The sequence below is a fragment of the Pyxicephalus adspersus genome, chromosome 11 (genome assembly GCF_032062135.1).
Source record: "Pyxicephalus adspersus chromosome 11, UCB_Pads_2.0, whole genome shotgun sequence".
Classification (NCBI taxonomy): domain Eukaryota; kingdom Metazoa; phylum Chordata; class Amphibia; order Anura; family Pyxicephalidae; genus Pyxicephalus; species Pyxicephalus adspersus.
The window spans coordinates 41,623,550-41,648,695 of NC_092868.1; the positions used below are offsets into that span (position 1 = coordinate 41,623,550).

The 25,146-nt window shown below is 39.1% G+C and overlaps 1 protein-coding gene across 1 annotated transcript in view; it reads left to right on the forward strand.

Moving 5' to 3' along the window:
• VWA1 (von Willebrand factor A domain containing 1) overlaps positions 1-25,146 on the forward strand; it is a 61,989-nt gene that overhangs the window by 24,882 nt on the left and 11,961 nt on the right. Inside the window, exons 2-9 of the mRNA XM_072425479.1 lie at positions 8,297-8,863; positions 17,080-17,358; positions 18,432-18,701; positions 19,153-19,428; positions 19,558-19,830; positions 21,327-21,602; positions 22,530-22,802; positions 24,153-24,428. Of these exons, the coding sequence (XP_072281580.1) occupies positions 8,297-8,863; positions 17,080-17,358; positions 18,432-18,701; positions 19,153-19,428; positions 19,558-19,830; positions 21,327-21,602; positions 22,530-22,802; positions 24,153-24,428 (2,490 nt within the window). The remainder of the gene's footprint in view (positions 1-8,296; positions 8,864-17,079; positions 17,359-18,431; positions 18,702-19,152; positions 19,429-19,557; positions 19,831-21,326; positions 21,603-22,529; positions 22,803-24,152; positions 24,429-25,146) is intronic.

The window sequence follows — 25,146 nt, forward strand, 5'->3', positions numbered from 1 at the left end:
TGGTTTCTGTATGGGCTATGTATATGTTTGGTATGGGCTATGTATGGGTTCTGTATGGGCTATGTAAAGGGTTTGTATGGGCTATGTATGGGTTTAGTATGTGCTTTGTATGGTTTCTGTATGGGCTTTGTATATGTTTGGTATGTGTTATGTATGGGAATTGGCTCATGTATACACAATCTATCCCTTGTTGTTATAAATCACTTTCCTTGTACCATTACTCGCTCCTTGTACATTTCTAGATATAAAAACATACCTGAGACTCCTCCAACCTGCGTGAAATATTAAACATTAGATTATTACCAGTTTATGAATACATATCTTGGCTGGAGTTGGAAATCTGTCAAGCCATGTGTATTATGAGTTGGCTGCCATCAAAGAATGAACTGAAACTTTCATTATTTATTATTGATGAGAATGTATTTACTGAAATCATCTACACGAATTTGCCTCTTCTGTTTTTTTCTTCCTACAAACAGTATTTAAAGGGAACCTGTCATTATAAACTAATCTGTGGTCGGTGAAACACAGATTCACAATAAATAATCCATATATGCCGTGTGTTTTATAGTCTCAATCATTAAAATTTTATATAAGCTGTAATTTAAGTCTTTTTTTTAAATATTTATAAATATGCGGCTTTATTTAAAAACATACCGGCTGATCCGGCCACTATGCACTTCATGTTATAGAGTGACAACACTATCCCTGTGTCACAATTGGTCTCCTGTGTTGTCACAATGGTTTTTGATGGTTAGTACCAGTGGCCAGTTGAACACTGTGGTTTACCGTTGTCACCTTTAGAGAGATACCATGCAGCCATCAATGGAGGCAGAAAATTGCACAATAGGTGCCATAGAGGTGATCGGCAGCACAAAGCTGTAATACAAAATTATATAAAAGTAGAAAAATGTTTGATTTCAGCTGTGTTGTGTGATATATTGTGTTCTTAGTATGTGTTTGCTGCAAATGGGATGCCACAGCCCTACCTGGATCTCCTCCTTGTGACAGTTTCCTCTAATTTCTATGCTCAGACTAGTCTCTTCATGTCCTGATTAAACTGTCTTTCATCTCTGCAAGCTTGGGGCTAAAAAGGTTGATGCACATCAGTGGAATCATGTCAGTTTCCTTATTCTAAGCCTGTCACTGTCACTGAGAAACATTCAAAGGGGCTTAGAAGAAAAAAAAATGATTGATGTGATTGGGGCCGCTATGTTTGGTAACACGGAGGTTCCCCCCACCTCGGCTCCTTCTAAACATTCAGACCTCCAGCTTACATTACTTAGCAAGCTGGAATCCGGGCCCTCAGATATGGCTGTGTTTAGACAGAGGTATTCTATTTAGATGTATTGGGCCTGATTTATTAAAGCTCTCCAAGCCTGGAGAGGATACACTTTCATCAGTAAAGCTGGGTGATCCAGCAAACCTGGAATGGATTTCTTCAAAGTCATTTGCTATTTGCTAGCAAATGATTTGAATCCTGGACCAGATACATTTCAGGTTTACTGAATTACCCAGCTTCACTGATGAAAGTGTATCCTCTCCAGGCTTGGAGAGCTTTAATAAATCAGGCTCATGGAATTTTAATGCCAGCATTCATTAGCAATCAGTGCCACTTACTTATCCCTACTCTCATCATGTGTACAGTGCTTTTTTGTTCATTTGTCACCAGACAGACACACAACAAGAATTTAGGACCCATCCACACTTCTTCATTTCAATACCTTGTTATTATTACACAGTATTTATAGAGCTGACATAGTATGTAGCGCTGTACAAAGTCCATAGTCATCTCACTAACTGCCCCTCAAAGGAGCTCACAATCTAATGTCCCTTCCGCAGTTATATGTCTTTAATACAGTCTAAGGTCAATATGGGAGGAAGCCAATTAACCTTACATTGCATCATCACCCATGCAATAATATAAGTAGAATGAAATGGGGAAAAATGGAAATGAAGCTTTGTTTTAGCAGAGCACAGGGCACAGTTGGGCTTTACCATGCACTGTGGATTGCTGGAACACATGTGTGTTGGAAATGCATTGTCATAGTGCATTCTGATGCATTTAAAATAGTACTGCAATGCAGGCAATAATGCATGTCTGTTTCCAATTGCAAGGAAATGTTTCAAATCTTGAATTCTTGATTTCTATTATGAATATTTATATATTAATATATATATATATACATATATATATATATATATATATTATGGTATTGATCAAGAATCAGAAAGACAGCCAGAGAACTTGCATCTTCAGAAGGAGAGGTGAGCCTATTATTTCTATGTCTGATATTGAGGATATATTTAATAAAATCACAGAGAACAATCAAATGGCATTCTTTATCATCTACATGGAAAAGGTGTATTTTTAACTTTTTTTTAATGCCAACCACATGAAAGCAGATAGTTCTGGCTGTATAGTACATGTAAGAGCAGCGCTGGCATTAACATAACTCTAACCGCCATGCTGTGATCTTCGTCAGGTAATTAGCAGACAATGAGTCACGTAATAATAACACATACCTTTCATGCTTCTGTCAGCCAGACACTTCCACAGGTCTCTTCAGGCCACGCTGTTTTTAATCTCTGGCAGGATATGTCTGTTTTTGCCAGCTTTCCTGGGTGTGTCGGCTTTATAGGCACACATCTGGCACGGTATTTTCTTGCTGTTACTTCAACACCCAAGGTGACAGGATTTTACAAATCCTCATATACAGCAGCATAGAGCAGTGTGGCCCCGTGATGTACGGGCAGGTGCACATCATGCCAGCCTTTCCCATCTTATCTTACACCAAGGTTGGCATCTGTACACCACGAACAGAAAAGCCTGAGGCCTGGTGGCTGTGTGGTTTTAGTTTGGTCTGGTAACTCATAGCTGAACATGGCTGTGCCAGCTTCACACTTTTATATTTTGTTTTTTTTGTTTGGTTGTGCATTTGGATTTTGCAAGAAATTAGGAATTGTCATGGTGCCAAGGTCTTTACAAGATATAAAACCACATGATATAAGCATTTAACTTTCATTTCAGCGGGCATGCACAAATGCCCCCAGCCCTTTTTTTTCTACCCACCCAGTAGAATGAAGGGCACAGATGTTGCAGTTGTGCAATGAAGGTGTATGTATATGGATGACATGTTGTGTGTGGGGCAGAGAGCGTGACGCCCCAGACAATATACAGTACAGTACTGACTGGTAAATTAGATGCCTCTCTCATTTAAAGTGTTAGGTGAACCCAAGGTAAGACCTAAAGGTGCGCCAACTGTCCCTTGGAGTTTAGCCAGGATAAAAAAGGACAAGCTAGGTTTGGTATTACTAGGAAGGCAAAGCATGGTACGCATTGCCTGGGGTGCTATAAGCTGAGAGTATGTGTGGCATGCAGTAAGTTGTGCCATAAACCAAAAAAAGAACTACTCAGTATTTGTTGGAAAGGACTAAAAAACTCTAGAAAGACTTTGATCCAAAGTAAAAATTACATTTCGGCAGGCTGATATGTATTTTTTACAGGATTGTATATGGTGGATGGTATACAGAGCCTTTATTATATTATTATTATTATTATTATTATTATTAATAAACAGGATTTTTATAGCGCCAACATATTACTATGTATTACTAAATAGGGGTTGCAAATGACAGATGAATACAGACAGTGACACAGGAGGAGAGGACCCTGCCCCGAAGAGCTTACAATCTAGGAGGTGGGGGAATTTACACACAATAGGAAGGGAGATATGTAGTGGTGGGAAGTAGTGATGTTTCAAAAGACAGAAGAAGATGGGTAGTCAAGTTTGAAAAATAGGTTTTGTGCGCTTTTTTAAATGAGCAGAAAGTAGGAGCAAGCCGAATAGGATGAGGAAGACCATTCCAGAGAGTTGGGGCAGCTCTAGAGAAGTCTTGTATCCGTGCGTGTGATGAGGTTATGAGTGAGGAAGTCATTAGTAGGTCATTGGAGGAGCGGAGAGAGCGGCTGGCGGAGTTCTTTTTTACCAGGTCAGGGTGGAAGAGGGGATTTGAAGGCAAAGCACAGGAGCGTGAATTTGATTCTAAGGTGAAATGGAAGCCAATGGAGAGAACTACAAAGAGATGCAGCAGAAGTGGAGCGATGGGAAGGATGGATGAGTCTGGCTGCAGCATTCATAATAGATTGTAGAGGAGAGAGTCGGGTTAGTGGAATGCCAGAGAGAAGGATGTTACAGTAGTCCAGACGAGAGATGATAAGAGCGTGTACAAGGAGTTTGGTGGCCTCAGGGGACAGGTAGGGATGGATTTTGGAGATGTTACGTAGGTGAAAGTGACAGGACCTGGAAATGTTCTGAATATGGGGGGTAAATGAGAGGGCAGAGTCAAAGGTGACACCAAGAAAACATGCCTGAGGGTAGGAACGAATACCAGTGTTGTTAACAGTTAGGAATATATCCGGGGAGGGGGGGGGGTCTAGTAAGGGTTTCTTTAGGATAGGGAGAATTATGGCATGTTTGAAAGCTGAGGGGTATTTACCAGTAGAAAGGGAGAGGTTGAATAGTTCGGTTAGGGTGGGGGCTAGGGTGGAGGAATGGCCACGGAGTAGAGGGAATTAGGTCAAGCGGACAGGTAGTAGACGGAGATGATGAGAGAAGAGAGGAGACCTTATCTACAGTAACAGGGCTGAGGGAGGCCAGTGAAGATTTACAGGTGGGAGGGGTGGGTATGGTTGGAGTGGCTCGGTGGGCAGAGACATCATGTCTGATTTTGTCTATTTTATCTCTAAAGCAGGTGGCTATGTCTTGGGCAGTGAAGGATGTTGTGGGGGAGCAGGTGTGGGGTTTAGGAGGGAGTCAATTGTTGAGAAGAGGCTTTCTTAAAATGTGTCATTTCAAGGTCTTCAAGGGCACTATACAGACTGGATCTCACTGTCTGTATTTGTCTGTCATTTGCAATCCCTATTTAATGTACATTGCTGAGTAATATGTTGGCGCTGTATAAATCCTTTTTATTATTATTAATAATAATAGGTATAATAATAATTTTAAGGAGCAATCAGCACTTGAACTCAAATGTTCATGTTTACTAACTGCAGCACTGTTTGAACCTTAGATATCTACTAGTGTCAGAAGGTCACAAGAGATCCTAAAGCTGGCGACTAACTGTTCAACCCAGAGCACTTCAGCTCCAGTACCCAAAGCCTGGAATCCACATGCAGTTTTAGTATACCAAAAGGTGCACAGGAGGAGGAGAGAACCCCAAAGAGCTTACAATCTAGGAGGTGGGGGAATTAACACACAGTAGGAGGGGGGATATGGAATGGTGGGACGGTTTCAAAAGACAGAAGAAGATGGGTAGCCAAGTTTGAAAAAATGGGTTTTGAGTGCTCTTTTAAATGAGCAGATCCAATTCAAAATTCAAACACATATCCATTTCAAATGCTTCACAGACTGATGTCAGAATCAAAACACAATGCTGTGTGTGAGCATATAAATATGTATTGTAAGCCTGCACAATGATAACATTCAGATAACACTCTCATTGATTCTTGCTTAAAGCAGTTGCGTCCAGTTCTTCTTTAAAGCTGAACTCCTTAACCCTTTGTCTAGGACAGCTATAAAAGCGTTTCACACTCATAGTCTAATGTAAACTATGAGTGAAATCAAAGTAGGCATTTTTACACACTAGATGTTATGTCATTGTGTGCATTAGAAGATGCAGCAAATGGGGACGCACCTCATTTCCTTCTGGAAGACATCCATTAACATCTTGCCATTTCTTCCCAGTTCTTAAGTGAACTCCTTTTACATATTTAACTTTAGTTCCTCCAATCATAGCATCCTATGTTGGCATTAGTATAGCTTTCCATTTCCTTAGAGCTTTGTAAAGCAACCTGCCAGCCCCTCTGCTATGAATTATCTGCATTGCATAGGGAAGCCCACAGACCCAGTGATCATGTCACTAAAGCTAACATAAAGTATGTAATGAAATGTTTTATTTATTCATTTATTCAAATGTTAATAAAGGAGGAGAGGAGCAAACATGAAATGCAAAATCTAAGCAGATTACACGCATTCATTTAAACTACAAAAATGCTGCAATTTGCATATTAAGGAAAGTTGGGTTTTTTACCCGTAAGGCTCAGTAATGCAGACTTCCCCAAGTGGGATACTATTATCTGTTGCTGCCAGGGCCAGCAGACAAAGTACTTTCTGTTTTCCACCTGCTATGGCTGGAACTGCTTCAAGTTTCTGAAGTTCAGTAAAAGTCATTTACTGCGTGTGTACTATACTGTCTTGTGTCTGAGCCCTGTGTCTGATCTGTGTGCTCAGCGCCACTTCTCCTGCATTTCCAGAGTGCCTCTGTATTACACAACATTACATATCAATTTCTGGTGCTGCGGACACAAAACTTTCCATTTAATGTGTTATCATTTTAAATGACGCGTTGCATTGTCAGGCATGGTGGGCAACTGACTAGATTGTCTCCAATATAACCAAGCCTATAGGTGTATTGCACCCTCCAGGTACTGCCCTGCACACCAGCTATACCCTTGTTGGTGTAAATAAGTAGAACATGTGTTCAGTTCTCACAAGTAGCCTTCACTGTAGGATTTCCAATTTCAAAGTATAAAATAGGTCTTTTATATGCATGTATGTCAACAGCAACTTATTTTTTATGCAACAGATTTTTAGATCAGTCCTTTCTCAAACAGGCTGTCTATGTGATTTACGCTAAAAGAATATGAAACTTTATAGATGAAAAAAAAGGAAAAAGTGACTCCCAAGAAAGCATGGCGAGAATGCGTACTCATAAAAGATACCCTTTATTGACATGTATGTGCATGTATTGATAGGGGACACTGCAGTAGTAGTATGTAACATGAATGTCTGATACTATAGGAAATTATATGTTTGTATATGTCATGGAGCACTCCTGCTTTATATTTAAACAGCAACTAATTGTTGGTTAGGGTCAGGAATATATCAAGCGTTGTGTCTATTGATCTGATGTCCATGATGAGTTAAATACAAGGGGACATGGGCCACATGGAAAGGGTGAGCAGGAACTGCTTGGTTTAGGTAAATTAGGTAAATTAAAAGTATAACTTATTGAAACTCCTACAACATACCTATAACAGATAATTCCTGCCAACCCTAAACCCAAAACTATCACCTAAACTGGGTCCTAACACCGGTGCTTTGTCTTGTTCTGGTCAGTTCTAAAACCATGAAGAACCAGGATCCCAACAATATGGAGGGGTCGTTGTATATGTAGATAGTGCTTAGTAGAGTTCACAAAGTCAGTAAATTATAGAAATATGGTGGCATAATATCACACAAAGGGGTTTTCTCAGTAGCAGATGACTTTGTATAGCTGTAACATATCCTGTCTCCTCTTGTGTTACATAAGTGTGTCTTGTTCCTCAAAAGGTGTGCAGTGACATATATCATTTGTAGGGGTCAAAAGGCCGAATTCCTCTGAAATGAGGTAAGACATCTAGATAGAGATTTACATCCGTAATATAGTCTGTCAAATAAAAACACGTGGGTTGATGTATAGATAATGTAATGCTTGATGTATGGAGAATGGCATTTCTGAATTAAAGGTGTTTCTGTTTATGTGTCATGCTACCCGAGGCTTGTATAAAAGATAGAAATTCTGTTGCCCATATTTATCAGATTCTCAATGTTTCGTGAGCAGATTTTAAAATGTAGGCATCGGTTCTTATGGGTAAGGCAGAGACTTCAGGATCCAATTGTCAATGTGTTTGACTAAGTTCCACCAACTTTCACCAAAAATTACCATTTTTTCATAGGATTCAGTTAGAAAGATGTATGAATCCTGGGTATAGGTTGTGAATCCAAGGTGAAGACAAACTGACCTCTTTGTATTTCATGGTGATGCATTCTGTATTTGATACATTTCTACGCCTATCATTAGTCAAATTTACACCATCGTACGTGGCAGCCAGTCAGGGGGATCTCTCTCTCTCTCCTTTTATATATATATATATATATATATATATATATATATATATATATATATATATATATATATATATATATATATATATCATTCTCCAATGTGGTGGAACCCCATTCTCTGTACTTTCATCTTGTTAAAGAGCCATGGAGAATGAAGAGGTTTCCCATCTTGGAGCTGCTAATACCATGTGTCCTCCTTGCAAGATTCAGATGAGTTTCCTCTTGGTTTGTGGTGTTTTCTGACGATATCAACTGCTAAATATTTTTCTGGAGCCAGTGTAGGCTTTAAGTTTGTTTTAAATTAATTTCATTTAAAAACTCTCACCTTTTCCTTTTTTCTGCAGACCACACCAGCTTCGTTCCAGATTCGGAAGGCGATCTTCTTTTCTTACTGGACAGCTCAGGGAGTGTCACCTACGATGAATTTGCCAACGTCAAAGAGTTTATTGGGGACCTTTTGCGCCCATTCAAGTTTGGACCACAGGACGTGCAAGCTAGTGTTATGCAGATCAGCACAAATCCCACTTTGGAATTTCCCCTTAACCAGTACACATCCAGTCAGGATATCCAAAAGGCAATCCAGAGTATTCGGCAACGAATGGGTGACACAAACACGGGCAAAGCTTTGGATTATGTAAAAAAGCAGCTTTATGCAGAGAAGTTTGGCTCTAGGAATGATGTTCCCAAAGTCATGGTGTGGGTGACAGATGGATTGTCCACAGATGATATCTCCGAGCCCATGCAGCTTCTCAAGGACATGGGAGTTACAGTATTTATTGTTTGCACAACGGGTCGAGGGAATTTCGAGGAACTGTCTTCAGCAGCCAGTCAACCAGATGAGAAACACCTTAAGTTTGTAGATAAGGATGACCTTGGTATCATTACAAAGGAGCTACGGGACTCTATTATTGGTATGTGATATAGAATTTACAATGAGCTGTTTCACGTTTATAAAGTACAAGCTGTTGTTCAGCAGGCCTAATAGTATAGTTCCTCTTTATTGCATTTTCTTCAAAATTGCATGTGAAGAAGGCTAAATTAAACATGGACCCCTGGTAAACTTGGCAAAGCTAGACCTCAATTTTTTTTTTATATCCTACCAAAAAGTCCTTATATACAATATGCACATCCAGAATTGTGACCAATTCTGCAACATAGCTTGGAACTGGAAAGTGAATTCACAGCAATGCAGTCATGCCATAAAATAAAAAATAGTTCATCGGGCCCCGACTGTAACATAAAGTGTTAATGTGACCAGGCTATAGACATTTAAATATATCCTTATTCTTATCAAGTAACACTGACACTTTTAGTTGTAGGTACTGTGAAGCAAATTTTACAGCAGAGGTACTGAAGTTCTTCTAGTTGTTGTTCTAGTTGTCTTTTCCTGCGAGAAAAATTACAGTAATACTTTCAGTGCTTCTGGCAAGGACTTTATTGCAGAATTGCTGCACAGTGCATGCAGCTACAAAGGTGATTGATTTTGATAGCCTTTCCAAACATTGACTTTTGGGCAGACTGACCTTTTAAAGTGTAAATAAGCTCACCTCTCACCTTTACCTGGTTCTTCTCTGGGTTTGGATCTTTGTCCATCTTAATCAGCCAGGCCAAAATGATGTAAGTCCCACACATGTGCAAAGAAGATAATGAATTCCTGGGCACCAGGTATATCAGGACCATACCATTAGCTGCAGATGTACAACTCAATGATCATTTAACGGAAGATTGTAAACAAGCAGGTAAGTTTGCTTTATTGCGGAAGAGACCTTGCAGGTCCCTTTTGCAATAAAGAAACTGCATGCTTGCAATTTTATGTTTAACATGTTTAGTTTTGCTTTAAGCTAAAGCCGACTACACACATTTAATGATTGTTCTCGGGTGGAAATCTAGCATGTGTACTGTGGTCCCCGATCACCAGGATGAACAACTGTATGGGGACGACTGCTGTTCTTTGCTATGGAGGAGAATGCAGTCGGGTGCCATTTGCTCCCCTTCCCCTTTCTCAATAGAACAACACTGTGTTACCGCTCTCATTTGTTCTTCTGTTACTGGAAACGATCATGAAAGACCTTTGTACAGGGCTTAAGACCAACTTACAAAGTACAAAAAGCTATAGCAACCATTCAAAACCTATTTAATTATTTAAAAGGGTTCTGATGAGGAGATTGGGGCATGTCTAGTAAAATCTATCTACCAGGTAGGAACAGTAACTAATCCTGTAACCAGTCATTTGAAAGGAATGTGAGATAGATACAAAGATACAAATATGGGTTCTACCGGTATCATTTTAACTGAAGCTGAAGTTTGTTTATGTTTCATGTTACTTAGGTCAGTGTCAGGCGTCTTCTTCCCAATATTGCCTGACCTGAACCAGCAAGTCACACAGGATTGCAGGGAATCACTTCCTGATGCTGTGTGGGCAAAGTGACTTTCATTTAGCTATTTGCCTGAGAACTTCCATCTGTGTGATGTAACCAATTGTGGCCCCCTGTATAGTTTTATATAGGAAGGGCCCCATACTAGGTAAAATTCCTGGGTCCCTCTCACCCATGTCAAGCATTGCAAAAGTCAAGCTCTTTTCACCAGGGCACTTGGTACAGAAGTACTCCTTGTCCCCCTATATATGGGCTCCTTTGCAAGCAATAATGAGCATGCAGGAACATTGGAAATAGTTGTTATCTCCGGTACATATTACACCTTGCAATTAGCAGTACCTGATAACAACCAACAAGAATCCATCTTTTACCTCCTTAGAGACTGATTTATTAAAGCTCTCCAAGACTAGAGAGGATACACTTTCATCAGTGAAACTGGGTGATCCGGCAAACCTGGAATGGATCTAGTCCAGGACATAAAACATTGGCTAACAAATAGCAAATTAATTTTATAAAATCCATTCCAGGTTTGCTGGAGGATGGAATGAGTTACAGGTAAACCTAAGGGCCATTTCAGACCAGTGGTGAGCCATAGCATTGTCCCGAGCTCAACTGTGATCTCATGGGACTTTTTAAGAAATCTATTCCTGGTTTGCTGGATCACCCAGCTTCACTGATAAAAATGTATCCTCCCCAGCCTTGGAAAGCTTTAATTAATCAGGCCCTTAGACTCTGAAAATGGAATTCTAATTATCATGAGCCAATACACCTACAAATAATCGCAATGGTCAACATTCTCGCCCTTTGGAATCCTCCCCAGCATAAGCCATGTTTACTGAACATATTTAGCTATTTGCATGGCGATTATTTTTATTTTTCCCACCAGGCTATTTATATTTTCTGCTGACCAGCAGCAGTGACGTAGTGAAATATTTATCTTTAGACCGGAGTAAGATGGTAACACTCCTTTGCTTACTAGATATAGCTCATATTTTTATAGCACTGGCTGCTGTTTGCAGATCTATGACATAGCAAGTACGAGATATTTACAAGTACTATAAGAGGTTCGGAGGGGATCTGTGCCAGCTCAGAGTAAAATTTAATCCAATTAGTCATGTAATAGGCTTGAGATCAGCTAGGTATAACCACTATTAAAATGACATTCAAGGGGTAAAATCATCACCAATCTGGAATTGCAATTCTATTTTCCTAATTCTTTAATCAGGAAGCCCTTACATTATATCATTGTTGGTAAAGGACAATCAGATTGTGTGTGCTGAGATTTACAGAGAGTTGGGGCAAAGTGTATTAAACTTTTGGATGGAATTTCAATTGTTTGTTCTTGTATTTGTATAACATTGGCATAGTATACAGCACTTTACATAGTCCATAGTCATGTCACAAACTATCCCTCAAAGGGCTCACAAGTATTATATCCCTACCATGGTCATATGTCATAAATACAGTCCAAGGCCAAATTTTGTGGGAAAACATTTAACTTACCTGCATGGTTTTGTAATGTGGAGGGAAACCAGTTAAGCACAGGAAGAACTTACAAACTCCATGCAGTATCCTAACCAAGATTGGAGCTTGGGATCTATAGATGCAAAGACAAGAGGGCCAGACACTGAACCAACCATGCTCATAAAGATAAATTCAGGTAGATTTAAAAGACGAATGCAGTACTGTAATAATTAATTATTAATATATAAAAATACATTGAATAATAATTAATATTCAATAGGCTGCTAACAAACACCTCTTCCTCTAACTAATCATTGTCAATAAAACAGGAAAAACATTGACTATGAAGGCCCTTAGTATTTTGTAATGCAAGAAATACCTAAGGGGAGAAGCAGCACAAGGAGCCACTCAGGTGTGTTGTAATGCAAGAAACATGTTGATAGGTGGAGGTAAGAGACTGACGGAGTGATGAGCTCATCACTGTACTGCTTGCTAGTGTTGGTCGAATATTTCACTATTCGATTCGACAGCCATTCAATGGAATAGGGATATATTGTTCGGGTGATCAAATGCCGAATTCGAACACCATTAAAGTCAATGATGGAAAAATTCGGGTTCGGGACTGTGAAGAACTGCAAGAGCAATCGGGAGCAGAGCTGACAGCTGTGCTCCTGATTGCTCTTGCAGCCCTTTACTAGTTGTATGTGTTCTTGGATAGAGTTTCTCTATCCAAGAACACAGGAGTCCTGTGTTCCTGGATAGAGAAACTTTATCCAGGAATAGGGATAGTGCTTCCTAAATGGCTGAGGAAAGCTTTCCTCATCCAATTAGAGAGCATTAGAGGTGTTGAATGGGGAGACTGTCCCCATTTACCCTCTAGTGCCAGGGATCGCACACTGTTCTTAATGAATGCGACCGTGGCCGCATTCATTGAGAAGATCCCCGGCACTAGAGGATAAATGGGGACAAGTCTCCCCATTCATTCACCTCTAGTGCTCTGTGATTGGCTGGGGAAAGGATAATCCTGATGACACTTGAGCTGTCATCAGGGTTTACCTTTCCTCCGCCAATCACAGAGCACTAGAGGTGATGAATGGGGAGACATGTCCCCATTTACCCTCTAGTGCTCGGGGATCCCACACTGACAGGAGGATTTGCACGGCTGTGCAGCTGTGGGAATCATCCTGTCATTGTGAGATAACCTGTAAAAAAAACAAATTAGTTACACAAATCACACACATTCAATAAGTTTTCTTTACCATTATTTTTTAATTTTTTTAACACATTTGCTATGTGCTATAAGCAGATATCTGTGTCCTGGACAAAAATACAAATCCTTTTGGTAGATAAAACAGCATTGTTAATTATATTCCATCTGTACATTTAGCTGTTTCCCTGGCACTCAAAATAATAAATTGGTTTGTTTCTTCTAATGGCAGATTACAGTGTAGTTTTGGCTATAGTTACAGTTCACTGCTTCTCTTGTGTTGCTGCTCCTGGCCTGACCTTCCTCCCATGTGCCACCAGCCACTCATTGTATACAATAGAAGTTCTAGCAAATAATATTCCCCTGCCCCCCGTACGTCCCCACCTTGTACAGCACCCCACATGATAATGGTTCTGTATAAAGGAATACCAGAAACAATTGTGAATATTAGAAGTGGTTTACATTTCCTGTTGCACTTAAAGAAAGCTTTCCTTGCACACATAGATATCATGAACCGGTCAATGTACCAAAGTGTTTGCTACCGGTTAGATTCAGCTGTTGGTGGCCTTTTAAAAAGAACCTGACACTTGGACATGCAGCTATAGACCTGGAATGTGTATCTGCCGAGTCTATCAATGTCCGGAATAAAATGATAGTGAAATAGTAAAATAGATGTCACGTTGAGTAATCCTCTATGCCATCCAAGCACAGAACAATTTAGATATCAAACCCAGTGCCAGATTTATTCCGCTGACAGTCTGCATGGGTAGATGTTAAAGGACTGCATATCATACAATGTAATTCTTTACCAATTTCACATTTTTTTATCCTTTGATCTCCTTCATTCTCTTACCAGTCACCTATCATTTCCCAGGGGAAGTTTTCCTGACAGTGACGAGTGTGGACCATGCATGCATAAAAAGTGTTCAAAAAGCCACTTTATTTCCAACAGAAGCCTGTGTGCCCGGGTGACAACATAGAGCACAATTAGGAGACAGGGACTGAGTGTTGTCATCCTTTTTTAGGTTGTAGCTAAACAAGGACCTACATGGAAGGACTACCAAGTATTCATTTGTTGGGAGCTGCAGGTTTACCAGTACGGAATATAGATTTGGTATACCATTGAAGTTGGATAACCTCCCAGCCCTCTCTCCTAATCTTATACGTACCCTGTTTCCCCGAAAATAAGATGGTGTCTAATGTTAAATTTTGCTCCAAAAATGCACTAGGATTAATTTTCAGGGGATGTCTTATGTTTTCATAAACAACAATCAACATTTATTAATGAACAAAAAAAATCCACATTTATTGAAATATAGTCATATCATTATCTTCTGGAACATCGTCATAACTCTTCAAACCCTGAAATCCATCATGAATTTCTCGTGACTCCTTTTTCTTTAGAACCATCCGCCCCAATTTCTCATGTCTAACAATAGCGCTTACCTTAAATAAGGACAACAAATCCTATTAGTATCTATAGAAGCTATCAGTTGGGATAAATGGGACAATGGGATACCATACGGGATTAGGGCTCTATCATGTCCTATCATGTCAATCATGTCATATCATGGTGTGAAATTGTACAGCAATCCACAAACAACAACCGTGCAGCTAAAACCGACTTCATTCTTTTGGGAACTGCACTGCAATCTGCTGCAGTCACATGCAAAAAATCTTCTCAACGTCTCCCATGAGATCACAGTTGAGCCGAGGGCAATGCTATGGCTCACCACTGGTCTGAAATAGCCCTTAGGTCAACCTGTAACTCATTCCATCCTCCAGCAAACCTGGAATAGATTTCCTAAAAGTCATTAGCTATTTGTTTGCCAATGTTTTCAGTCCTGGACCAGATCCATTCCAGGTTTGCGGGATCACCCAGCTTCACTGATGAAAGTGTATCCTCTCCAGCCTTGGAGAGCTTTATTAAATCAGGCCCTTTGACTGAGAAAACCTAAATGAAGACTGCCATTCTTAACATTTCCTTCCAAAAATACTTTACCTGGTAACAATTGAAAACCAATGGAATCAGTATTGACTCTGAATTAGCGTTTTTGGGGGTTCTGACTTTTTACAAGCCAAACAATTAGCATCTTCAGAAGGAATCAAGCAATGGCAAGGCAGCTGAAACTCTCCAAGGTGCAAGAAAATGCAAAGACTTTGCAGGACTCCATCCTGATAAATATAAGAGGCAACCCCAATGCAGTCTATTGTCACCATATAATAAAGCACCAGACTCAGAGTATACATGTGTGTAAGTATATATAGAATCAGTCTGCCAGGTCAAAGTGGGCTACAAATCTCTTGATGACAGAACCCGTATTTCCATCATCACAGGTTCCCTTTATAAAATTCAGTTTTCTAGTTTGCTGTACAAAGCTGTAAACTTTCCCTTTAAAAACAGATTTTTACAGCAAGGAAAATATATTTATATCTCAGCTAATGAGATCCAAAGAAAAGCAATGCATTCCTGGAAATTATGTACAGCAGATCAGAGAAATATAAAACTACAGTGTTATAATGGAACAATATATGAACAATTGAATGAAAAGCAGAGTCATCAACTTTGCTTGGTGGTTGAATGCTGAAGATAATCACTGTGAAACAACAATCTAATTTTCAGTATGTCATTTTTTAATATAAATTATACCAATTTCTTGTGCAAGTCAGTTTTGCAAAGTTTCAATGCCAGAGAATCTTCTAGAGACAGCACTTTCTGTTGTAGACTGACAATGCTTATCCGCCGCCTATAAATTGGCAGCGGCCTGCTCAGTGCACTGCTTTACTTAGCACCAGGCTGACAACACGTCTGCTATTTGGAAGGCAACGTCTTGGTGTTGTCAGCCGGCAACAGGTAGTGCAGTTACTGGACCTGATTTATTAAAGCTCTCCAAGGCTGGAGAAGATACACTTTCATCAGTAAACCTGGGTGTTCCAACAAACCTGGAATAGATTTCTTCAAAGTCATTTGCTATTTGCTAGAAAATGTTTTTAATCCTGGACCGGATCCGTTCCAGGTTTGCTGGATCACCCAGCTTCACTGATGAAAGTGTATCCTCTCCAGCTTTGGAGAGCTTTAATAAATTAGGCCCACTGTGTTCACAAACAACATTTCTTTGCAAGACTGGCTCTTAGGTTTCATTATTTCATTCATCTGTATGAATACAGAACAGACCGATCATGGTCAGAAGGAGTGCAGCCGGCATGCAGTGGGTTCACCTTTTTGTTGGTAAATGTTAGAGGGTTAAACCAGTTCTGTTGGTGGTATCTCTGAATTTTTGGGTCTGCAAGCCTGCTGTGATCAAAATAATGGGTCTTGCTCTCATTACAGAATTTGTTATTGATGGATTCTTACAGGAATAGATGAAACACGCAGAGATGGAGGTGATCACCTAAAATTCCCAAGCGGACACCGGATGTGGCATTGGTGGCAGGGAGGTCTCACTGAATGATTCCCAAATTGGAAACCCATCATAAAGGGAAATATTGGGCTGCTGGCATTTCCAAACTTTTTCAGAAATTCTCTTTGCTTGGCTGTCTTGCCAACCCTCTTGATTCAATAGTCATTGACCCAGAACATGAAGGTGTATATAGGCTTTTCTGACAATCCTGATGTGTTTCAGGTTCAGCTTTACAACCTTTCAGCTGGCAGAAATCCTTGTATTACTGATGATGAGTTCATTTTAAATTCAGAATAAAAATTGTCAAAATAAACCCAAGACTGTATACAGGTAGGAGGAAAAAAATCACAAATAATACGATTGAGGCTTATGAGAATACTCTATGGTAATGTAATTCTGTGCAAGTTTATTATGCAGCTTACTGGTTTGAAGTAGAGTGATTGTGAAAGATTCAGTTTGGAATAACTATGTTGTAGAGCCCCTGAGCCATCTACATCTAGCTGGAGTCTGCTGGGAAATTCAGAATAAAGTCAATGCTGCCATCTTGTTTCCATTTGGTGGGAATGCAGCTTATACTTTTTATTTTTTTTTATTACTTTTATAATGCTCCAAACATTGGGGAACATTAAAATATATTTAAAATAAAAAAACTATTTTTAATACTGTTGTTATTTTTGCAGAACTGATCCAAGCAAAAAGACTGCATGCACTAGATATAACTTCAACGAGCTTTCGTCTGATGTGGCCAAGACTTCTCTCTAAAGTCACGGGGCATTATGTGTTGGAATATGCCCCAGTAGCCTATCCAAGGCAGAAGACGCAGGAAGATTTGCCTGGAGATCAAACAAGTTTCGTGTTAACTGGTCTAACTCCAAGCACTACCTATCAGGTGACACTTTATCCAGAATCAAATGTGAATTATGTCGGCCCCCAGTCCATCCAAGTCTCCACTCTTCCAGGCAAGTATAAAACTGTAATGAATACATGTTTTTTATATAGGAGATTGAATTAGGGTTTTAAATATCTCTGATATTATGAACTGATTGTTGGTATTATTTCTAAACAGCAAAATGTAATAATTTATGCAGAGCTGTTTTATGTTTTCTTAATTACTTCTCTTTTTTTCTGCATTTTTAAATGAATCTCCCTTCTTTAGTATTGGTATATGAAGTATGAATTGAAGGGGTCACACTTCAATATATAGTATAAAAACAGGCAGCCCATTAGCCAGGGGTTTGGCACTTTATCCTTGCAAATCTTGGGTTCAGTTATCACCAAGAACTCGCAAGTGTTTGACATCTGTTTGCATGTATGTGCTTTGTGTTCACACCTATATGAAGGAATAAAAAATACTCCAAATGACCTTAGCTGAATTTATATACCAGAGCTCACTACCCCTATATTCTCTTGACTATACTAAATGGAAGTATAGAGAAGACTAACAATCAGTATAGTGAGAAGACTAACAATCAGCTTCCTGTACCAATAGATGGTCAAAGCATGATGACTATACAATGGTTTGCTTTTGTATTGATGGCACCAGCCAGACAAAAAACCTCCATGGATATTTATTGGACAGAAAAGAATTCAGAAATGGTCATTTTAATGTCAAAAGAAGGAGCCTAGTTACTGAAAAGCAGCATGGCTAACCCTTGACCTGGGCAGTTTGATCTCTGTAGGTCTAGGATCCAGCTGGTGCTCCTCAGGGGTTGGATTACAGACTTCAATGGTTCCTGTACTTCAACACCATTTTAACACATTGAAGGCTAGGTTAGGTTTTCATTCACCCTTAGCACAATTACAAAGGTACGGCTGGACGACTTAACCATAACAAGTCAGACAAGCTGCTCCATGCTTGTGATATGTGAGGGACCCTTTGGTGCTGACTTTGGTCATTTGATGTCAAGTAATGCAATATTTGGCCAATATAAAAACACTTGTTGGTACACTTTGCATTTCCACTGTATAACTAATAATAATGCAGTTCTTAATATATCAGTACATTATTTTTTCACATTTTTTGCAATCTTAGAGCTAACAGAGGAAAGAAAGCTAGAAGCCGATGATATAACGACCACAGGATTTCGTCTGACATGGTCCAGGTTGTCTGGAGATACAGGAAGCTACGTATTGGAGTACTCAGTTATCTCAGATCCAAAGACTCAGCTTACTTTATTTGAGGATAAGACCACTGTGTTAATTAGTAATTTATTACCAAACACAACCTACAAAGTGACACTCAGCCCAGGTTCCACAGACAAATCCTCCCAGCCTGAAACAATCTATGTCACCACCCTTCCAGGTGAGCCCTGAATTTCATGATGCCTTGGGGGATATCAAGTTAGGTATTCATGTTTTTACTCCTTTATGGTTGTTCACATAGTATTTTTTTATATGGATGTTTAATGTTTTGGATTGTACTTATTGTTTTTGTTGAGTCAACCATGTCCCAACCATGTCACTTTTTCTGAACCTAAAAGTAAACACCTATTATATTGTATAAACTACTTGTCCCACATTCCATCATGTAATGGAGGTGTCAAAAGCAGCCAATAAAATAAACAAATAATAAACAAACATCAATCCGCCATCCTGCACATGAGGGAGCAGGGAAGCCCCGTTCGTATGTTGGAGTCATCCATATGTCGGATGTTCTTAACCTGAGGACTACCTGTAGTTGTGTTTGGATTTAGATATTCTTTTAATTAATGTAGTAACTTTATTATCCTTTTGTGTCTTTACCCACCCTTCAGATCTCATTGGTCTACGAAATCTGCAGGTTCTGAATGTAACAACAACAAGTTTTAATGTAACTTGGTCAAAGTTACTGGGTGATACTGGACGTTACTTTTTGGATTACGCACCAGTATCTGATCCAAGAAGAAAGTTACGGAAGACTTTGTATGGCGATCAGACAACTGTAGTGGTTGGCAACTTATTACCCAAAACCACCTATCAGATCTCATTCATCCCTGAATCCAGCTTGTCATATATGCAGTCACAAACTGTTCAGGTCACCACACTTCCCGGTAAGATCTCTTGTTTTTTTTTAAAAAGGAAAATGTAGATTATATATTTAGTAAACTCATATTTTACACATAGTTACTTTTTTAATATAATAAATACTTTATATTACCATCTAAATTCCATTTTCATAGATCTGATCAAAGCAAGAAATCTGAAGGTTTTGAACGTAACACCAACAGCTTTTCACCTGACCTGGACAGTATTGTCAGGGGACACAGGAAGTTATACTGTGAACTATGTGCCCATTTCTAAACCCGGAGTAATATCACAGATGTTCCTACACAGGGAGACCACTGCGGTGATCAGAGACCTAACTCCAAATACCTCCTATGAAGTCACATTTATCCCCCTGTCCAATATGCAGTTTAGCCAATCACAGACTATCAAGGTCTCCACCTTACCAGGTAAGATAAGTGATTTCTAAATATAATTTAATGCTATTGTATTTGTACAGGTAGTCGCTGGGTTACATTTGAGATAGGGACTGTAGGTTTGTTCTTAAGTTGAATTTGTATGTAAGTCAGTAAAGGTACATTATTTAAATAAATGCAATTAGGACAGATGTTTGTCTCAACATATTATTAGGCTGTGAGGTGTCAGTTACTGTATAAAATCCTCACTGTGAGCTAATCACAAAGCAAAAAAAAACTGCAGAGTTTGTCTTGCTCATTAAGGAGTTACAAGATGTTGCAAAAGAGCTGTGTTTAGCAAAAGCCCCGCTTATATCTAGGAGGTGTCCGTATGTCGGATGTCCTTAACTCAGGGACTCCCTGTATAAAAAATAAATGGCAATTTCCAGTAGTAAAGGAATTCAATTTAGTAAAAGGAGTTGTCCACTTGGAGCTGTACATCTACTCTATTATATTGGTAGAGCAACACCTGCACACCATATTTCTTGCCTTCCTTTGTACAGGAAGATCTCAGTTTGAGTTCATAGCCAGCACTTATAACTAAAGCCCAACATTTTTTTAGATTTGGATAGATTGGAAAGGTGCATCATTCCATAAGGGAGATGTTTTTGTCAACTTTTTAGAGTCAAGAATGAGCAAGATGTCTGAATATGGTGGAGCTCAGTAGTGTTCCCAGCACCTTCAATCTCATAAAGAATATTTGTTCATAAAAACAGTAATATGTCCATATCGGTAGAATATTAGCTTTATTGCTTACATTTACCAACAATACAAACGTGAAAAACCATTATTGGCTGCAGAAGACCTCAATAATATTTCAATCCGTTAATCCCATGAATTACCTCTTTAGTATAATGCTTTTTTTATTTTTATGCCTTAAGTGGAATACACACATTAGGGGCCACCTTGTATTCAGGAACTGAATAAAGAAATCTAGAAACATGACCCTAAGAACTGGTTTAAGGAACGCTGTTATAGGCAGTTTTGTCTGGAAGGATTGCGGTTTGAGAAGCCTGTTCAATCAACTCCTCAATAACTTCATCTTTTAGTTAATTAAAAGGAAATGGGAAAACTGAACAAACTTAGGTTAGGTTCAAAACCTGTTTAAGAGGTATCAGATCACTTTGAAAAAACATTGGCAGACAAGAAATCTCTGTAAATACCCACATAAAACCTACAAACATGACCCACACATGAGATATGAAATATTGTGCCCATTTTAGTGATCTCTTGCAAAGAAACTTTTTAAATGTTATTAATTTTAGATAAACAAAAAGGTAAGGAAAAGCTCAAGAGTAGCATATTCTGTATTTTATTGGCTGGGTTGTATCAGAGGACATGCACTATCACTTTTCATGGATTCCTCCAGTAGGATAGATGAGGAAAAGACCTCTCTCTACCCAACTATGTCATGGTAGGAACTGGTCACCAATGAGTATTCAGTACATGGTAAGTCAAAAGGACTAATCTAGTTGCTTTTTTTTCCACAGGACTTGTTCAAACCAGAAATCTTCAAGCTGTGGATATAACTGATACAACGTTACGTCTGGTCTGGTCACGGTTGCCTGGAGATGGAGATCTTTATGTTCTAGAGTATTCCCCAATTTCTGACCCAAGATTGACACAGCAGAGGATTTTATTCGGTGCTGAAACCAGTGCCGTGGTTGGTGGTCTACTATCAAATACCACTTACCAGATCACACTTTACCCTCAGTACAGCGTTGTGCATGTTCAACCTGAAGTCATCATGGTGTCAACTAAAATAGGTAGGTTTTAAAACAGTGGGTTCTTTTAATATATTCACTCTATTTTGGGGTTTTCAATCCTTACTTTGTATAGTATGCAATTATGTTCAACAAAGAAACAAGAGGATAATTGTGATCTGTAGTTCAAATCATCGTGCCCCTTCTAGTTCAGTGTTTCTCAACCAAGGTTTCCGTAGAACCCTAAGGTTCCCCCAGAGGTTGCTAGGGGTTCCTTGAGCAGTTTGAGACCCCCAGGTCAGTTTAAAAGATACCAATGAACTTCTTGGCTTTCTCTAAGTGTGACCTTTTTCCCAATAACAAGCAATGTAGGAGCATTCTTTCTAATGACCACCACACTAAGCTACTGTGGGCTGTGGATATAGTAATTATAATAGGGAATTCCTGAAGACCTGAACGTTATTTCAAGGGGTTCCCTCAACAAGAAATATTTCAGAAGTCACAAGAAGAAACAGTTATGCCTACTTTGGCATGAGCTACTAGGTAGCAGAGGGGACGCAATGATAATTCACATATATCATGGTATTTATGATCAGCCACGTTATCCAACGTCATTCTTCATTGAATTTGGGCTTCTGCTGGTGGCTTTGGTCCATTCATTGCATACTGTTTTTTGGAAACAATACTAATATTAGCAGGAACAAGGCAGCTAAAGCCATAGTCTGTTGCATGTAACCTTTGTCTCGATTAGATGTTCGCTGTTTCAGTTTATAAACTTCTGATTTAATGGATGCTGCAATTTACCAAGGTACATCAATCTACCAAATGTCCCTAGTTGTGAACCCACATTTCACAAGAACATTAGGTCTTGCTAAAGGTTTTGTATATTTCTTAAAATCATAGGCAGGCTACAGAATACACAATGGCTAGCACTGTAAAATGTTTCTGTAATTATTTGCTGTAAAATTGTTCCATGTTCTTGTTTCGTAGACCCGGTCCATATAAGAAATTTACGAGTAAAGGACATAACCTCAACCAGCTTCTGGATAACATGGTCAAGGCTGCCTGGGGATTCAGGAACTTACACCGTAGAGTATGCACCAGTATCAGATCTAAGGGAAATGCTTCGAAAAACGTCAAGAGATGAGGAAAGTATTGTGATTGATGGCTTAACCCCAGATAACACCTACAGAGTCACACTTATTCCAGAATCCAATGCTCCAGACATTCGAGATGTAACAGTTCAGGTCTCTACTCTCCCAGGTACATTGGATATATTAAAGCAGTGTTTATTAACAAAACCCTAGGGTTCCTCCAGAGGTTGCTAGGGCTTCTTTTAGCAATGAACAATTTGTGACACCAATGATCTTTTGACTAGTTGTAAGGGTGACATTCTTCCCACTGGCCATCAATGCAAGAGGCATTCTTTCCAATGACTACGACGCTAATGTAGTGTGCACTGAAGATATTATTATTGTCAGGGATTCCTTAGGACCTGAAAGTTATTTATACAGGTAATCCCCAGGTTACATATGAGATACGGACTGTATGTTTGTTCTTAAGTTGCATTTGTACGTAAGTTGAAACAGGTACAATATTTTAATGAATACAGTTAGGACAGATGTTTGTCTCAACATAATATTAGGCAGTGAGGTCTCAGTTACTGTATAAAATCCTCACTGTGAGCTAATCACAAACAAGCCAAAAAAAAAAAAACTTTATGAAGCTTAGACATTCATTAACTTCTCGAGAGAGCTGTGCTTTGATATGCAAAAAGAAACAGCTGTAGAGTTTGTCTTTAAAGAGTTACAAGATGTTGCAACTAGCTCAGTCCTTAAGATCATCCACAACCTCAGCTGTGTTTAGCAAAAGATTTCTTCTGCAAGTCATGCAAACTGCCCCCTCCCCTCATCAAGCCTCCGTCCTGCACACAAGCGAGCAAGAAAGCCCCGTTCTTATCTAGGAGTTGTCTATATGCCGGATGTCCTTAACTCAAAGACTACCTGTATATGTTAAAAATGGTTGGGAAATGATGCGTTAAAGTGTATGTACATCCAGAAATTGTACTTAGCTATGAACAGTGTATATAAGGGTTATAGAACCTCTATCAGGTTGCATTGATGTTTGGTGAGCATTGTCATGTTGGCTTTACATCTTTCAGTCTTTGAAGTGTATGTGACCTGTTCAGTAATAAAGAATGCATAGACTTCCTTAATGCCTGTAATGCAAGAAAAAATGTATGTGCTACAAAAAGACATTAGGGGCACATATGACACCAACCATTTAACACCAAGAGGTGAAAAGATCAACATGGCAGCCAGCTTTTCATTTTAGAAAAATGTTGGAAATAGCTCTATTGGTCCTGTATATCTTGGTAACAGATTTCCTTTAAATACAAATTCCAAAAAGATGTGGATAATTACAAGATGTCTGACAGGTAAAACAATCTTCACACTCCACTAATTTTGTGGTGTGGGATCACCCCCATTATTATGCTCCATTATTACCATTGATAGTTGGGCTTTAGTCTCTTTGTCGCGAGGAACTATGTTGATTTCTGATAATACCAGAATTTCAGTGCACATTTCCAATCTTTTTTCTTATTTTATCTAGATCTGATTCTAGCAAGAAACCTCCATGTTAAGGATAAAACATCAACAAGTTTCCAGCTGGCTTGGTCTCGATTATCTGGAGACACAGGAAACTATGTAATAGAGTATGCACCGGTGACAGATCTGGGAAAGAAGGTTCAGAAAACATTACATGGAGATCTGACTAGTGTGATATTCAGCAGCTTGACCCCAAACACCACCTACGAGGTGACCTTCATTCCTGAATCCAGAGAGTCCAGTATCCAATCTCAGACTATCCAGGTCACCACACTTCCAGGTAAGCCAATGAATGACTCTTATTTATCCAGAAAATAGTTATCTCTATTGCTAGCAGGACGTGCGCTACATGTCATTACAATATTTGCATAAAGATAATGCTGAGTTGGTATATTGAATATGTAAATGTTTGTATTCAATAGGCTAATGAACACCTGATGAAGCGGACTTTGTTCTGAGAAACGCGTCGATATATCATTAGCTTATTCATTATGTACTAACCTCTGGATTTAATATCTACCAACTTTTAGATTTTTGTGATGTTTTTAACCAGGTTTTACAAATTCTAAATTAATAAATCATTGGATTATTTCTAAATATATTGTTTGAGGTGTTTAAAAAAATATTATATGCTTTAAAGTCCCAAGGCCAATGACCGAGCCAAAACAAAGTGTCTTGCAATGTTAGATTGAAAGGGATGTGGTATATTCTAACCATTTGCATTAATCTAAAGGAGCTATCTGAGTACATTTGTTGACCCTTATTTATCATTATGACTAAGAACGTCCATTATGGCCATAGTCAGTGAACTAGTTCTTCAAGGGCTGCCAGGAAATCCTCAAGGTCACCTACATATCATGTTACTATCAGTATTACTTTCATGTATATAATAGAGCTGAACCTGGTCCTCATTGTTGCTCTAAACATTTTGATGGTGGTTTTGTGCCCTGCATACTCACAGTTTATTGACTAAATCTGCACACCTAGAATATACCCAA